Below are 18918 nucleotides of genomic sequence, written 5' to 3'. Positions count from 1 at the left end.
GGTCTCCACTCCAGACTTACTTACTTTTCTCTGTTGAAAATTATAAATTCCTTCTGAACAGCGTCAAGATGCTCTTGAAGAAGGCACATCTTCAGGGGGAACATAATAAAGAAACAGAAGCAAACTTAGCCGACATATGGGGACCCCAAATGGCCAATAACCCATAGAGTATTCAGTGAGCAACCTGGATTGAAGAAGTCCTGTTTCCAGATGCATGAAGATTCTGAGAGAATGACAGGGGTGGAGGTCTCCCTCCTTAGTCCCTAACCCTGAGCCATTGCTCTATCAGAATTAGGTACAATGTTTTTGGAACTCTGGAATATATATTGAACACTCTCAGCTTCCATGAGAAACTATGGGTTAATTATAATTCCATCACTAACACAGTAAGTAGAGACTAACCTGCCCTTCATGCTTCTGACAGGCATCCTGCATATGCACCTTCAGCAACATTTACCACATCTTACAGAAGACCAGAGGGGAAATTATGACATTATCTTTCAAATCTTGGGACTCTGTCTTCTGGTTGCTGCTTGCTGCTGTATCAGAAGGGTAAAGCCAAAGAATCTAGTGGCCACTGTAGCTGTGCATCCTTCATAACTATAAGGCCCCAGCAGGCAGGGGCACACTTCTGAGATGTCCTCCCCAAGCAGCTCTGGAATGAACTACACTTCCCTGAACTTGGTAGGGAGCCTACCTACCTGAGGGGAGTCACATTTCTTCATTTCCTTCTCCTTTTTAGCCAGGCGCTTCTTTTTCTTGTGAAGAGGTTTGGACTCCAAAATCATTTCTTCCAGTTCAAAAGTAGGGTCACAATTAAGCCTACCTTTCTGTAAAGAGAAAAGCAGGGGATCAGTCCTCAGATCCCTGTATCATTCCTAAGACGTAGAAGCCTAACACAGAGAGTAATAAATAGTTCTGATAGGGTAGCCCAATAACTTGGGCTCTCTCTGAGGATTTGTAGCATTTAATGCCAGTGTTATTTTTACATTCCTTGATTTATAGTTTAGTTAATTTAACAAACCTCAAACTATCCCTAGGTGAGTAGTAAAGTAGACCATGTTAAAATAATGTTTCCAAGATTTGGAATTCTGGGTTTCTCAGTAGATCAGAATTATGGCCATTGCTTTGTCACCTTCCAAGGTCAACAACCAAATTTCTATATCAGGATTTCTGAACATGAGGCCAAGAATTTGCTACTTGATAAATTCTCCATATGAGTCAAGTTTACAATGAGGCCCAAGATCTATAAGTTGGAGCTTCTCATAGGGTGTCAGGAGTAAGGAGGAAGGAAGTGTCTAGAGCAGGTGGTACCAGAGGAGGTGCCCCATAGTCACACATCAGTCATGCATCCAATTACAAACCTCACCTCACTTCCTGTTACTCACTAACATAGACACTGGCACACTTGAGTACCACCACACTGTTCCTCCTTCTACTGAGCTTTACCTGACACTAACTGGGCACCTTATCCAGCTGTTCCCTGTAAGAGCCATGTGCCCATGTCCCCAGAAAAGTGCCTCATTTGAATCTGAACAGAAATCCCAGATTTCTTTCTACAAGACTCTGCAGAAGCACATCACTCTTGCCAATGTTCCTGTATCTGGTATTACAATTCAAATACCAGGGAGAGGGAAGAAAGGAGCTTCAGTAGGGCTCCAGTCTAAGGTTTATCCAGCAGTATACTATGTGATACAATTCCCTTGTTTGGGTATTCAGCCAATGGAAACTATTTCTCTGTAACTATTAATTCTTTCATCATCATCATCACTATCACCATCACCACCACCACCACCACCATCATCATCATCATTTTATTATTAGTTCTGAAAACTATGGATTGATAAAATAAAACTCACAAAACAAGAGGATTGATTCTGGAGTTTTCCCACTAGCCAACTCATAGATCTCAATGGACATGAAAGATTACCTCTTTGCAAGGAGAAAAAAAATTCTTTTCAATGAGCATATTTCTGAAAATGACTATTAGGAAGACTGGAACCACTTACAGAACAATGCATGATTAAAGCCTAGAAGCCCAGATGTTGACATCCTGTTTAGTTCCTTGCCAGTCATGTGACTTTTGGTGTTCAACTTACCAGATGTATGCCTCCATTTTCTCCTGTATAAAGCTAGTGTTTTTACATTAGTGGTGAGACCCTGGGTGGACTTGTACACAAAGAACAATGTGGACAGAGTGTGGGAACTATTTGGGCTTGTTGAGTTTGACTCACAGTTGGAACGAAGCCTGGAATGAGCCTCTTCTGCAGGACTGCATCCCAGTTCATGTCACTCATATAAGGGAAATTCTGAATGTCAGTCAAGTGAGAAAAGCGTTGATCTGGATTAGGTTCAAGCAGCTGCCAATGAAATACAAGCACTTTTGTTACTAGGAAGGCTAGACAGGTGGACCAAAAAAAAAATCCCCACTAAGTGTTCTAAACTGAGTATCCGATGGGAGTCCCTTGGAGCCGAAATTGAGCCAGTGGTTTGCTAAGTCAGTGATGCTTTCTCCTTCCTTCTCCTACTCAAATGCAAATCAGGTGGAGACTGTATGGTTTGCAATAACATCAGAAGTCAGGTTTGCAAACTGCTTGCACCAGGAATTAAAAAGACCTTCCCTCCCTGACTTTCTGACTGGGAAAGCCTGTTTTCTAAACCTCCATTTACCAAGCTCAAATCATGAAGAGACAGTGTGAAGTGAACATTGCTTTGCAGATATAGTGAACATTGCTTTGCAGATATAAGAACTGAAGCTCTGTTTTTCAAATGACATAAAATGGCCAGTAATTATTTTTTCTTTCTATTTTCCTTTCATTTATGGCCTGTTCAAGCCAAGTCTCACTGTACTTAGCTCATATGCAGCTCCAAGCCAAACAAGCACATTCCCTACCCAAGGAGAGGCATCCATTGACCTAGTGACAATGTAGTACTGACAGAGCAGTGTTAAATTCCCATCTGTTTCAAAGTGCATTTCTCAATTTCTATACTTACAATAATATACAAAGCACTGTATGGGCCACAGTCATGGAATTACACTAAGTTGTACTGATCTCTGGGAAGGTACTAGAAGAGCTTAAGACAGGAAGCAGTGAGTATCCAGGAGGAGAGAGTAGCATGTGTGAAGCCTCATGGTTATGTGACGGTGAGGAATGGGAGGAGAAGGCAAAACAGCACCACATGACTGAAGGGGTGACCAAGATACACAAGGCTCGAGGACAGTTTATAAACATTATAATGTACCATTTCGTTTGATCTTTATTTAAAGGACCAATGATAAGATGCTGACCTATGGGAAAAAGAGATGAGAGGAGTGGCAGCCACATGCAACAAACCAGAAAAGGTATGATGTGAACAAGCACATCCCCTACCTAAGGAGAGGCAGATTAGAGAGACAGTCAGGGGGTGAAGGGCAGAGACAGCAGCAACGGTTATTGAAAGTATAAATGTAGGACCCAGTGATGGACTAGATACAGAAACAATAAGTGAACCCATCTCTGGCTTGCACAGGTGGGTGAAGGGACCAGTCATCGGCAGAGAGGCCACTGGAAGGAGCCCAAGAAAAATAAGGAAATTAAGAATTACAATCTGGACACAATGAGTTTGAGAGGACCTTGAGACATCCAAGGGGATTTTTTTAGGCTGAGTTAAGAAAGCCATGTATTTATTTGAGGATGAGTGCAGGTTATTGGGCTTTCTGGACTTCCGTGCTTTCTTCTGTCTCACCTTTTTAAGAAGGGATACCATCTCTGCTGACCAGGCAGAAGGGTAAGTTACAATTGCTGTCTCAAACATGTTGACAATTTCCTTGCTGGAAGTACTGGAGCGGATGTGATATGGCCTCTTAAGGGAGAAAAAGAGAAAAAGCGTTCATTTTTATAGGTCAAAGGGGAAAAACATTGCAAGTATTTACAAGGTGAACTTTGAAACAACACAACCTCAACAAGAACTGCTTCAAGCTGATTGACAGGGAGTCAAATGGAGTTCTACCGAATTTTAAAGAAATGTCTTAGACCTATAGTTTTTCATCAAAATATCCTAAGTTTTAAGAACTTGTTATTTTACAGATACAAACAAAATATTTCAGTGGATTGAGCCAGTTTCTGACACACTGATTTCAAACTGTTTTGTATATAATTTTTAGGTATGTCTACATAAAAAGTAAATAATGAATAGAGCCTTAAATTATTATATAAAGTTGATTACAAATTACAGATTTACAAATTTTACAAGTTATAAAACTACAGATCCATAATTTTCCCATAGTCTCCTTATAATTTGTCTGAAATACAGTGGAAGCTAGGTATTGTGGCACATGCTTGTAATCCCAGCCCTCCGGAGGTGGAGGTAGGAAGATCAGGAATTCAAGACTGACCTCAGCTACATAACAAGTTCAAAGCCAGCCTGGGATACCCAAGAGTGATACTTTAAAACAAACAAAGAAACAGACAGACAAACAAACACAAAAAAGAAAAAAAGAAAAAAGAAAAAAACATAAAACAAAACAAAAACATATAAATACTAAAAACAGAATGAGAAACTTAAGGATAGAAAATTGCTCAGAAAATATCAATTCCAGTGTCTAAAACTCTGATCCAATAAAGTATGTAGTGGAGAATTTTAAACAACAACAAAACTTTTCTAGAATAATGAGCGCTAGTCTATGGCTGCTGCCAGGGACCAACCTTGTCTTAGAGAGGAGTTCTGAGAGAAGGGGTATCTGGGGAATGTTGAAAACAAAGATTTGAGTCAAATCATGGGTCCAAACTGACAACCAACCTTTCTTTTCTTTCTTTTTTTAAAAATTTTTTTCTATTTAAAAAAAAATGTGGTTAGCTCATCTCTTGCAAATCCTAAGGCCAGTCTTTTATTTTACATATTAATTGAATCATTTGCTCCAGGTTTTCTTTTGATTGTCCTATGAATCAGCATCCTGTGACCCCAGCCTCTTAGGGGACAACAAACACATTTTTTTATAAACATTGCAAACTTAGATATCTGCCTGCCTCTGTTCAGCACAGATGCTTAAACTAGCAGGGTGAGACCCCCATCCTGAAAACACCATTTCTACCACACCTGGACCTAACTTTGCTCTGTCCCAGACAAACCCTGAACTCAGAAATCTGTCTGCCTCTGTAAGCATTAACAAAAAACTTAGCCGGGTAGAATCTCTTATGATCACCACTGTATCTCCTTCCTTACTATCTTTTTGACAGGTAGGCTCACCACACAACTGCTTTTATTCCTTGAGAATCGAGAAGCCTCTCATATAATTTATATTGCTTCCTTATTTTTTTGAGAAATTAGATATTTTTGAACCCATGCTTTTAAAGTTCTTTTCCACAACCTTAAGGGCTGTCCTGTAGGTCCCAGCTAGTGTTTGCCATTGTGCTAAGACATTAGCCACACCTTTGCTTCCCAGACTCCTGCTGTCTCTCCTTATCCTGGAGTTATTAACATTAGCGTTCCTTGAAGGAGAAACATAAAATATGCACATTATTATACAAATAAGCCTTAAGCCCACAGCATCTATCAACACTTGTAGAGACCCATGACTGTTGGCCCTGTCCCAGGGGCAGAAACCATGTCATTCTGTCCCTACAAAGGGCATGCAGAACCCAACATGTGGCTTTAGTTTGAATTAAAAATAATACTAATAATTAGAAGCCAAAATGAAACACATAAAAATCCCATTTGAAAACTTGTTACTTTCTACCCTACTCCAAAAAATTAAAAAAGTAAGATGTGTGTATGTGTTTTGTTGTTGTGTTTGTTTGTTTTGCTTTGTTTTCTAATAACAAACAAGTTGGGGATGATGTTACATCTGTCCACTGGAGGGCAACCATTCTAAACAGTAATTTCTCTACTGGGCTTTCCTGTGTTCTAGGGAAACTGTAATCAACTTAAAGCTAAAGTGGATACTATGTGCACAGGGACAGACTTCCACCTTAGATTAATCACAGGAGAGTTAATTTGTGTGTGCACATTTATCACATGACTGCCCTTTTCCAGATGTTCAAGTAATCGATGATGGATGAACTAAATTGGAGGAAGGGGAAGTGTTTGTTTTTCCCAGCAGTCAATTAGAAGGTGTTATGATGTAATCCTGAGCTAGAGCTTTGAGGCCAGAAGGATTTGGATGCTGAACCAGCTCAGTCATTTTCTGACCTTCAGTCCCTTCATGTGCAAACTGACGCTAGTTCATCGGCACAATGAATCACTGGCAAAACAAGTGGAGATAACCCAGGGAGAGTTTGCTATGGTGTGACTTGTGACTAGCTGACAACATGATGGCACAAATCAAAGAACCTTAAGTATGCTACCAATGAAGAGGGAAAATATACCAAGAATGAGTGTGTGGAGAGGGTAAGTGTGAAAAGGGAGTAAATGGTACTTTGTGATGGTGTTGCAAGGACAGAACGAAATGGGGTCGGTGGGTATTTGTCACAAGCCTGCCATCCCATCCCAGAACTCAGGAAGCAGAGGCAAATGGAGGAAGAGCTTGAAGTTAGCCTGGCTAACAGTGACGCTGTCTCCCTAAGACAACACAAAGAATAGCAGAATAGCTGCAGGACTGAATGAGGTCAGTACAGAATGGTAAGGCAGGCGTGGCTGGCTTCACGGGATAGTGTTTAAGGTCAGAACCAGCCAGAGTGCACCTAAACTCAGGACGTGTCAGGCAGTTTCACTAGTGCATCCCAGTAACTTACCTGCAGTGACACTTGTAACTAAACGTCGCTGTTTCCTTTTCTTCTGATTGACTGTGTTTTGGCACAGAAACCTGTACCATCTTTTAGTAGTTCCTTCCTAGCATCAAAACTAATGTGTTGATCCTCCACAGATTTAATGTTGTGAATTAAGATTGATGAAAAGTTACACAGAGTGGATAATATTAAACTATGTGAAAGATATATCCCATTTTTAATGAATCAAATAATCTGATCATGTGGAATAGAAGACAAAAACTGATATGCCTGGAAATATTTGTAAGGTGATGTATTTATAAAATGGATTTAATTATGAAAGTAAAATACACCGAGGTGTTAGCATATAGAAAGTTATATATTTGTGTATATATATATCATATATGTTATATATGACATATGTATATAACATATAGTTAATATATACATATACTTATGGACAATATATATAAGTGTCTCAATGGGAAGTTAAGGCATTATTTATGTTTTAAAATTGCTAAATATATCTACATGTAACTATCTGAAGATATTTTATCCTTATGAAAATAGAAAGATTTGAAAGTTAGTACAACAGACTGCCAGGGATTTTGCTTTTGTCTTGTCTGTTTGCTGGTGCAAATTTTATTTTTGTTTGTTTTAATTTTCTATTTTTAATTTCTTCTGAGTTACATAGTTTCCCCCCTCCCTTTCACCCTCCAAGCCCACCCATACATACCCCACTGCTCAACTTCTGTATCTAAGGACCAGAGATCCCTATGCAAGAAGTATGGCTCCTCCTGGCTACTTACAGTAATATGCAAAAGAAGAGTTGAAAATTATTGAAGCAACAAAGAAGGAGAAACTGAAAAGTTGCAAGTTTGGATTCTATTCATAACATAAAATAATGCGAAGAAGACAAAACGACAAAAAGACTAGAGAAAATTTTTGAAAATGACAAAGGACAAGCTCACCGAAGTGTCTTACTTTGAAAAGAACATGAACGAGAAGTCTAGACAACCACTTGCTAAGGAAATGCTGCATGTGAACCAGGGGTTCACAAGAAAAGTCAGAGATGGAGGTGGCATTATGCCAGCAAAGTCTGAGTTAAAGGACACAGACAGTGACTGCAATGAAGAAAAGGACAGAGTTGAGCATCTTCTCCTCCGTCTTCATGGCCAAAGAGAACTGGTTGGACTTTGTTTTGAACTTGGTACCCCTGCTGCTTTCTTACTTTTCTCCTCTTGGGTGGGGCCTTCTAACCTCTGTCTGTGGCCATCGTTTGGAAGCACATGACTTGTCTGCTGGATGAGAATTCTGCCTCTGTCTCAGATGAACCGTGGCCTGAGTCCTATCCATACCAGGTTGGGATATTCAGATGCCTCTTATGACACTAAAGATGATATCAGAAGGAGAAAATGTTTTTGATACCTGAATATATTGAATATTTTATGTGGGTTTTAGAGGACTAAGAGAGAAAAGCCAGGGTCTGAATGCATTCCTCACACAGAGTCCTGTGTTAGAGCTCTAATGCTCAGTGAGACAGGAGCGGTGGCAGACAGTTTGAGATAGATTATCTCCAGGGGTACATTCTGACCATTAAGAAGATTAGATGATCTCTCTCTGTTCCCTTTGCCTTCATGTCCTCTCTCCCTCTTTTATCTTCTTCCCCCTCTAATCTCCTCCCCTTCCTTTCTCTGTCTTGTGAGGATATAGGAAGCCCACATTTCTGATTCTGACTTGGCCTTCCAGACTCTTCAGTCATGAGAAAACAAATATTTTCAGTTACCCAGTTCACAGAATGTTATTTTGGTAGGCTGGGCTAAGACAAAACCTTGGGTCGAGGGGACGGATGGTATCTGAATCTTTTATTGGTTTGTAAAATTTGTATAAAATATAATTTTTAATTATATTTCTTTGATATTCCTTTTTCTAGAGAAGAGGTTCTTGCTTGAGGAACATTTCCATTCACAAAGAACTCATACACAGCAGCCACATAAGACAAGAGACCATCAAGATAGAGCACAAATTGTCTGGTGCTTATAAATCACACTTATTTGAAGACATGTGTCCAAATTGGAGCTCCATCCAATGACTGCAAAATGATGTTCTTTAAACATACGGCTTTATTTACCCAAGATAGTGAGGTATATTGATTTCCCTTCACCAGGAGTTTTTTTTAATCCATATTATTAATTTACCTGTGTAATTAATATTAAACGACAGATTTGGTGACACATGTGGATTAACCTGTGCAAAGAACTCAAGTGTTATTAACACCAGACAGTGTAGGTGCTTTCTGGTTTCAAACTGTTTGGTTTTTAGCAAACATTGCATTCTTTCATTCTGAGTTGAACCCGAAGGGGCTGGAGAGATGGCTTAGTCATTAAAAGCGCTTGCTGTGCTTGCAAAGGACCTGGGTATGGTTCCCAGCACCTGAATCAGGTGGCTCACAGACACTTCTAAGCCCAGTTTCAGAGGAATTCAATGCCCTCTCCTGGCCTCTGGCGGTACTGCATGCATGCATGTGGGGTACATTAACATACTCAGGGCACATTCACATAAAGAAGCAGACTTTTAAAACATTTTTCCTAGAATAATAAGAGATGAGAGGGTGTGGTTCTACCATACCCGGCCTCTCAGCAGTTCATAAGCCGTCACCCCGAGGGACCACCAGTCAACAGCGAAGGAGTAACCCGATTCCTTCCTAGAGCTGAACATCTCGGGTGCTGCAAGACACAGAAAAGGTCAGTTCCACTCCCCAAGATGCCAATCAATCTATTTCTCCAACACATTCCTCCTAAGGAAAATTAGCAGCCTGAAAGGTGTAAACACTTCCCCGGGTGTTTATTATCCTTTGGTAGATTGCGCACAGCGGGCAACACTCTCTAATTTTTTTTTTTTTTTTTTTTTTTTAGCTCTCTCAGCAGCCCCATTCATCTGCTAACATAAACAGCCACACACAGTCCTTAAAGGACAAAAAACGTCTCTTATTTAGATGGTGAACCTCTTACATTGTAGGTTCTATTGGGCCTCAAATGAGCTGCTAACTCTGAAACAAAAGGAGCTGAGGGGGAGGGGAGCTTGCTGTCTTCATCTGAGAAGTCAACACTAAAGGAGCTGAATGGATAAAATAATCTCAAAGTGTTCGGATTTGTGTGAGGCACATAATGGCGTGGCTGTCTGTCTTGGGGATACCTGGATGCATCGAAGGGGACAAATGTAGCTTCCTGTTATGTGTGTGAGGGCAGGAGAAAAAGCAAGGGCACCCCAGGAAGTTTAGCACTTTGAATATCGATGAGATATGTATACTTTCTAAGTATAGCCTCTGAGTTGACTCTACTAGAATGAACAGTCATCATCAACTGACCCCTCAGAGATGACCCCTCAGGTCTTCTTTAAGCACTTTGCCGTACCTTCCTAAGAAAAATTCTTAGGTCCTAAATGTTAGAACAGGGGAAACAAAGGTGAGACCAAGGACGGTTTTGGGGCTGTTGCTCAGTGGGGCACACGCAGTGTCTAGTACAAAGCCTGACACTCAGAGTCAGTAGACAGAAGTTTATCACACTGACGAATGGACACTGAAGCCAGACTTGAGGTCCTTATCTCTGCAGCTGTGCTGAGCTCAAATGTTGCCTCTACCACCTGCTGTGCCCGTGAACAAATGAGTGGGCACCGGCAAGATCAGAATACAAAAACAAAAACAAAAATACCCTCTTCACCAGTTTAGAAATGAAATGAACGAATGCATGTCCAAACGTCCAAATGTCAATATAGTGACTGCCATTTGCAAAGTCCAAAAAAAAAAGGGGGGGGGGGAGAATTGGCCTAGTTCAAAGGTTCACAGAGTTGATGCCAAGCATCCTGTTAAGGTAAGGTGCTGATGCTGGGCAAAGGAAATCTTGAGGGCATGAGTCTGTATACTCGAGTCTGCTTGCCTGTGCATTTGAATTCTGACTAAATTTCTGTGGACAGCTTCCTGCTGCAATTGTAAAGCACGGACATTCTTATGCTCACGACCAACTCTAAGAGCTTCGCGCTGGACAACTAAGTGGGTCTCACGCCCTGGTGAATCCGTGGTTCACACATCACTGTGTTCTTTCTCCAGTCCCAAATCCCAGTGCAACTGGGAAGATAATGGCCCTGACCCCACTCTGCTCCCACTTCCAGTTAGAAGCTCCCAGATAGAACAGACTGTATTTTTGTGTTCGTCAGTGTTGAACCCCCAATCATCTCCAAGGAGACAGGTGTCAAGCATGGCACTTAGGAGACATCCAGACAATTTGGAGGCATGGCAGAGGCACTGTTCTTAGAAAAACATGCCAAACAAAATAAATGTTACTCCAGGAAAGTAGCACACTGTCATATCAGGTCATCCTGGGAAGAGATATGACTATTTTTTTCTTTTTAATGTTGCTGTTGACTTTTTCCACTGCAGGTGAGTATCTACCTTTTCGCTTCCTATTTCTTCTGTTTTCAAACACAGAAGCATTTGTACATGCATTCCTTCACTAAGCAAACATTCACGATGTGCTAAGTACTAAGCAGTTATGTTGGGAGTTTAAGAACAAAAACCACAGCATACAAAAGTACCATGACACAGAGGAAGGTGCGGACAGGCTTTCTGTGATTCTTTGAGAAGATACCCTGCTCCTAAGAGGAGAAATGGAAAGACACCCGCTATCCTCCAAATAGACAGGGGGGAGGGGTGATTTGGGCAGACATTTTTCTTTTTTTAAAGTCTTTCAACATATACATTCAGAAAGTATCTGAAACATAAGAGAAACGAGAAAATATTCAGAAGCCAGCACCCCTGTAACTAGCTCACCCATTGAGAAGCACTATCTTGCTCCCACCACTGCACTGTCCTGTCCACCCTACCTGGAACTCACCATCCTGAATTAAAATTGAGCAATTGTTTGTAATAATACATGAATTTCTAAATGGCAGTTTAACTTTGCCTAATATATATATATATATATATATATATACATATATATATATATATATATATATATACACCTTCCCAGGGCCACAAATTAGTGGGCTGAGGGCGTGGCTAGCTTCATAGCTATTACAAATGATGTCTCAAGCAATGATAGTGAAGGAAACAGTAACAAAACAAAACAGAGGGGGTGGGGGAGGAAGGAAAACATCCCTGCATTCTATCAAGTTAAATGCTCTTCTCTGTGGTCACTGGTGTCTTGCTTTAATTTGTTCAGTATTTGTTTGTGATTTATCCAAATTCCCCCGCATGCTTACTTTGAATTTAATGCTACATAAATACATGGTAATTTACATATCTGTCCCATTGTGGATAGCTGTCAGGGTCATTTTTAATTTGGGAGTGTTGTGAACAGTGCTGTTTTGACCATTCCTTGGCCGGTATGATCCTGTATCTTTACTGATATGGTCAGTGTGGGGTATGCTGGGTGTGCATTTCACACATGCACACACTAAGCTACTCACTGAAGGGCTGTGCCTTCACATCAAGACCAGGGGCCAACATTCCTTTAGTTTAGTCTTTTCCACACTTGCACCGATTTGTTGCAGGTACCCCTTTATTTCATTGCGATTTAAAATGAATCTCCACTAATTACTAATATGCTTGCCATATTTTATATATTTAATTTGGCATTTGATTATCATCATCTGATGTGTTCGGAGTTTAAAATTGTAGACATTGGGCTTCTTGCCAGGATGTAAGGAAACACCCCCCCCCAATAATTCTATAATATAATGAAAACAGCTCACAAGATTTTACAGAAATGATCCCAAATCTCACTCTTGAGAAAAATGTGCAAATGACTAGCTTTGTGGGGAAAAAAAGCCATGTATATCTCATAGGTTAACATACATTATAAAGATATGGTAAATCAGCAGCTGACAGACACAGATACTTACACCCAACCATTAGACTGAAGTCAGGGACCTCTATGGTTGAATTAGGGGAAGAATTGAAGAAGCTGAAGGGAGAGTAACCCCATAGGAAGACGAACAGTCACAACTAACCCAGACCCTAGGGAGCTACTAGAGCTGAACCACCAACCAGGAGCATACACAGGCTGGTTCAAGGCCCCTGGCACATGTGCAGCAGAGGTCTACCTGGCACATGTGCAGCAGAGGTCTACCTGGCACATGTGCAGCAGAGGTCTACCTGGTACATATGCAGCAGAGGTCTACCTGGTACATATGCAGCAGAGGTCTACCTGGCACATGTGCAGCAGAGGTCTACCTGGCACATGTGCAGCAGAGGTCTACCTGGTACATGTGCAGCAGAGGTCTACCTGGTACATGTGCAGCAGAGGTCTACCTGGTACATATGCAGCAGAGGTCTACCTGGCACATGTGCAGCAGAGGTCTACCTGGCACATGTGCAGCAGAGGTCTACCTGGCACATGTGCAGCAGAGGTCTACCTGGCACATGTGCAGCAGAGGTCTACCTGGTACATATGCAGCAGAGGTCTACCTGGCACATGTGCAGCAGAGGTCTACCTGGCACATGTGCAGCAGAGGTCTACCTGGCACATGTGCAGCAGAGGTCTACCTGGCACATGTGCAGCAGAGGTCTACCTGGCACATGTGCAGCAGAGGTCTACCTGGTCTAGACCCAGTGAGAGAAGATTTGCTTGATCCTTGAGAGACTTGAGGCCACAGGTAAGGGGGAGGCTTTCAAGGGGTGGCTATCAGTGCCGAGGGGGAGGAGAAAAGGGATGAAGAAGAGTGGGAGGGGTCACCAAGAAGGGGGACAATGACTGGAGTGCAAGAGTCCTAGGTCTCCACACAAAAATGAACAGTTTGATCATATTATCAAGAAGTTCAATGTTCATGCTAGCAACCTAGCAGTCAGTAGACAAAAGCGAGGAGATTGCTTCATGCTCAAAGTCAGAGTTTCACAAAAGGTTCCAGGCCAGCCAGAGCAACATGAAGGGACATTGCCTCAAAACAATGGATTTCAGAACTAACAAATCAAGGAGACAGGCCACTCCTGTACCAAAAAACAAAACAAAACAACACTAGGATTTAATATCCCCAATATATTAAGGTGGGACTTAGTTTGATAATCACTAAGAAGCACAAGACAAGGGAAAAAGAGCAGGCCTAACAAAAACAGACTTTGTGAGCAGAAAATTTATAAAACTTCACAGAGATGGATTTCAATATCACAATGTGTCTTCACTTCTACTGATCATTTTTGGAAGCTTTGAGGTCCTGATGATCAGGCAGGAGCAAGGACACAGGGAAGTTTTGTGTGTTAAGTTCTTCTTGTGCTAGTAGAAATCAATATGAATCTTCTGGGAAAGACATGACATGTCCTGTGACCAGAAATTTTTTTCTTGCAAATTGGGTTTAGTTAATAAGTAAAAATTTTATAAATACACACACACACACACACACACACACACACACACACACACATTGTACACAATACATTTTAGAATATGCATTCAATCTGAATGGATAAATTGGGCAACCATAAATTACAACATATATTAACCATTAATCTCTTTGATATTTAGTATGTGTGTGTACTTGTACATATACACATACACGTATGCCATGATGTAAATGTAAAGGTCAGAGGACAACTTGTAAGAGTCCCTTCTCTCTTCCTATTATATGGGCTCTAAGGACCTAACTCAAGTCTTCATCCTTGACAGTAAGCACCTTTACCTGCTCAGCCATTTTGTTGGCCACTTACTGTTTCTTATATAGAAAAATACCAAAGTTACTCTGAAGGATCCTTAAGAGTAGAAGACATTATTTTATAACAGAATTTATCACAAGAAATAATGAAGTTGATGGAAATGATACTGCTAATAAGATTTCTATGATGAAATTATATTGCAGAATGTGAAATGACCTAGTATTCAACAGTAGAGGAAATGAGACATGTTGTCATGCACTACGATCTATAGCACATGACGAGAACTTTAGTTCTATTTACTGACATGGAAAAATGAACAGCATTGGTTGTCAGACAAGACTCAGGCTCTGTGCTCAGAGGGAAGAGGGCATCATCCCCAGTAGAGGTGTGTTGACTGACTTGAATGGAGGGCATCAGATGGCTTAAACCAGTGCATCTCAACCTTCCTAATGCTGTGACTCTTTAATACAGTTCTTCAGGTTGTATCGACCCCAAATATAAAATTATTTTCATTGCCATTTTATAACTGTCATTTTGGGCTGTCATGAATCATAATGTAAATATCTGATAGGCAAGAGACCTGATATATGAAAAGGTCATTTCACTCCTAAACAGATTTCAACCCACAAGTTGCGAACCACTGGCTTAGACCATGTTCCTAGTTTCTTGTTGGATCTGTTTCCTAACTGATCAGACTGGTCACTTCTAAAGTGAAAGAAGCACCCTTTATTGCCATACGGAATTGTTTTAGAGCCAGTGACCCAAAGCTTGTTCCCAGAATGTACCCAGCTTGCTAGCAAATGTCAGTCATTATGCCATTATCACTACCATCCCTTTGAATGGTCCAGGCAAAATGTTTCTAGATTCAGGCTTCATTTCATGCTCTGTCAATCACTTGCTCTATGGTTATGATCACATCATTTTCTCTCTGGGTTGGAGGTTTTTGATGTATGAATAAAAATAGTAACAATATCTATCTCCCAGGATTTGTTCTAATGATGTAATAAATATTAAAGACATAACAACTCATCTGGGACACTGCAAGATAGTAATGGTTATAACCTTTATTTATATTAAAGAAGCTTAGTCTAATCTAGCTTCTAAAAACATAAAGACAAATGTGTTTGTCCAAAGAAAGAGTTTGATAAATATTACAATTGCCCATTAAAATTGTGAAAGTGGGCCAGTGCCTAGATTCCAATTTACTAGTTTTACTCTATGGAATGCTAGAAATGATGACTGTGAAACATTAAACTATACAGGTATATACTTAAAGGACTGGGGAGAGGAGAGAAAGGTGTCCTCCCCTTTACTTCTGTCACCATGGAAATCATCCCTAGAAACCCTAGATGCACACTTACTGATTTGTTGCCAAGAAAATAACCTATAATGTGGAAACCCAGGAAACCTGGGGAACAAACTGGACAGACCAGCAGGCCTGGATATTCCCTTTTATCACTAGATTGCCATGGGTTTTAGGAAGAAAAATGGGCTGAATTCTATGTGCCCATTATTTTAGAAGTGACAAAAGAGATTTATTTCCCCCACTGGTCCTTGAAAGCCATGAAATCTGAAGTTGTTCAAATGTTACATAAAATAAGGCTCACTTTTATTTTTCCAGAGACAATCTTGTGCTGGCCTTTTATGTAAGAGCCCCCTCCCCTTGCCGCTCGTCACAGGGAGGAAAGAGAATAAACTGAAATGGAGAGTTTAAAGTGACATTGCTCTCCTCCATTTTTCAAGTTCAGACTTTTTCTATGATATGCTCTGAGCATATCTAGCTTGTGCCATTCATTCTACCCTTTACGGAACCCCTTCCATTCTAGCAACTTTGAGATCTTAACTAATTAAGGGAGATACAAAAGTAGAAAGTGGATTTCCCTCTTCTATCGTCTGCGAGCAATCCTGCATTGTTTAATGTATTGCTCTATCTGGTTGGTATCCCACACCCACTGAGAGCTTATCAACCATCAAGATCTAATACATTTGATTATTATAATGTTTCAAATATCTTAAAATCCAGTAGGTCGATTTTGAAGAGCAGTGTCTGAGAGCTCATTCACCCACCTGACCAGCCTGTAGTTTTTTAAGCCTTGGTGTAGAAATGTAGGACTTGTCTGACTTTTACACATCTCCATCTCTTGTTTCCTAGTAAACACTAGTTATGTATGTTTCGACATGTAAAAGGAATCATGGAATCCTCCTGCAAGTATGAAGAGCCTGTCCCAGGGTTGGCAGAGCTTGTCAATTCTGCTTGCACAGTAGTAAACTAATGTAGAAGTAATCATCTACGTCTGATGATTTCAGGGGACTCACCCTGAGAAAATTCGGTACAGTTAGTATAGACTGTGACTGTTGATATCTCCAGTAAGCCACACAGATGTGAGTCTCCCTTTGAAATTCTAACCCCAGAAGTATGGGCAGCTCGTGAAGCTATAACACAGGTTCGACCTAGTTCCACCAGAGTCAAATTCCATCTCCACCAATAAGACTTGACTCCACAGTCAACAAACACTCAGAAACACCTAGGGTCTGTTATCTCAGTAATCAGCTTACCCAGCATACAGACAGACATCTAACCTAAATTTGAATGTTAAGATTTTGTTATTACTGCCAACCCAATAACTGACAGATGATTACGAGTATAGGTCACATCTTTAGGAATGATATGAGAAGGGGATCCTTTTCAGGACTGTGAGAACCACATGCCTCCTGATAAATAGTTCTCTATATTTTCCAGAGTGGAGACAGGGGACACCAAGTTCTCGTGACATTGTGTCTCTCTACAGATGAAAGCACTAACATCTGAAGTTGGAGTTTGTAGCTGGTTTGCTGCTACAATTAAATGTTGATTTTATGGGCTGTTTGACTCCTAGCCCTACACTGTTAATCACCCCTTTGTGAGTTCTTAATCATCAAGGGATAAAAGAACAGTCCCCCAAATCACTGTAAATAAAGGCATGCATATAGCAGAACAGTTCATAGGCAAAATCTTCTTCTCTTAAACAAAAACCTAATTGATCAGATTGTTATGAAAATGAAATTGAAGCTAGTCTCATAACTGGGAAGGTGGTTTGAAAACCTTACTGCATTGTGCATGTGTCCAGTATTATTTAAAAAACACTGAAGGTATTGATCTTGTCAGGTGGCATGACTCTACTTATCTCTGATTCTTTTTATTTTGATTTGTTTTGTATAAGTTGCATGAGGTAGAGACATTATGTATGTGCTTGTCAATAGGTCACTGTCATCTCAAAACCCTTCTATATACACATGTAATTAGTCATTGACTAAATTCATACTTTTTCTCAGAATCAGATACACAAGGTCATATAATGGCATTTGCAAAATGTGACTGATGTCACTGGTGAATCAAGATCACCCCATGTAGCTTGCTAATGCAGAAGCTTCAGCCTCACCTCAGACCTATTAAATCAATAGTCCTCACGTAAAGTCAACCAGAAAGGTGCTTGCCAGCTCCAGGTCCAAGTCCTTATGGATTTGACCTGCAGTGAGTGGTAGCTAGAAGAATCAGAAACAAAAATAACCTGTTCTTCTTACAAATGGGAAACACGTGTGAAGCTGCTCATACCCACCCATGTAGGGCTTGGTGCCAGCTACGGTGGTGATCCTAGTCTCCTTGGGCAGCATGGCAGCAATGTTGAAGTCTGTGATGTGCACATGCCCTGTGGGGAGAGGAAGACCAGGAGAATGTTAAATCCTTTCAACCAAGAACAGCCATGCATCTAATTGAAGAGATCTGAATGTTTAGACTGTTAGTTCTGGTATGCTAGCCGCAACTGAGCACAGGCAATAAAATCTCCTTTATTCCAGTCTCAAGGCCAATGAAGTCTTAAACCAGCAGGTCTGTAGCAGCCAGAATATGATATGCAGCCATTAGTCTCTGACTATAAACTTGTAGTTCAGCCTCAAACTATTTGAATTTAGTGGTTGAGTTCATGCTCCACAAAGCCTTCTGAGTATTATCGTCTGCTGGAACTGGTTTAGACTGTTTATCCTGTGCACAGCATGCAGGATACAGCCTTAGTCTCACAAAGCATCCCAATTCTCATGATCTCTTATCGAATCTTTTTAAAAACACAAATAAATTACTATATGCTAGCCTGGGTATGGATCTGCATTTTTCTGTTGATACCATTTGCAAGTCATGGCAGGTTGTATTCAGTGACCTCAAATTCTATCTGTGACAAAACAAATTCTATCAAAGGACAACAGGCAAAATTGACATTTTTTCTTTAAAAGGATTGGGGTCTAGGAGACATGATCTATGTCCTGACTTCTGTCCCTTTCTGACAGGTAGTAGACATTAAGTCCTTCCTTCTTCTACATTGTGCCTAAAGTGTCCATTATTAAAAAACAAAGAACGGGAGTTGGGGGAAGGATTGAAGGAGCCTGAAGAATCAAGGACCCCACAAGAAGACCTACGGAGACAACTAACCTGGGTCCATGGGTGCTCACAGAGACTGAACCACCAACCAAAGAGCATGTGCAGGCTGAACTTAGGGCACTGACATCTGTAGCAGATGTGTAACTCGGTCTTCATGTGTGTCCTCTAACAATTGAATGGGG

At 40.7% G+C, this 18918-nt stretch overlaps 1 protein-coding gene across 6 annotated transcripts in view; it reads right to left on the bottom strand.

Annotated features, from left to right (window-relative positions):
* Positions 1-18918, bottom strand: part of Stk32a (serine/threonine kinase 32A) — a 181149-nt gene that overhangs the window by 72545 nt on the left and 89686 nt on the right. For all 6 annotated transcript variants that reach the window (XM_087593221.1, XM_087593224.1, XM_087593220.1 and 3 more), the window contains 6 exons: positions 17925-18014; positions 9312-9409; positions 3727-3843; positions 2235-2360; positions 702-830; positions 25-89 (listed from right to left, as the gene is read on the bottom strand). In XM_087593221.1, coding sequence (XP_087449347.1) covers positions 25-89; positions 702-830; positions 2235-2360; positions 3727-3843; positions 9312-9409; positions 17925-18014 — 625 coding nt within the window. The remainder of the gene's footprint in view (positions 1-24; positions 90-701; positions 831-2234; positions 2361-3726; positions 3844-9311; positions 9410-17924; positions 18015-18918) is intronic.

The sequence above is a fragment of the Rattus norvegicus genome, chromosome 18, assembly GCF_021556685.1.
Source record: "Rattus norvegicus strain SHRSP/BbbUtx chromosome 18, alternate assembly SHRSP_T2T, whole genome shotgun sequence".
In the NCBI taxonomy this organism is placed as follows: Eukaryota; Metazoa; Chordata; class Mammalia; order Rodentia; family Muridae; genus Rattus; species Rattus norvegicus.
Note: the sequence above shows the minus strand (reverse complement) of the source record. Positions and strands in the feature narration are given on the sequence as shown.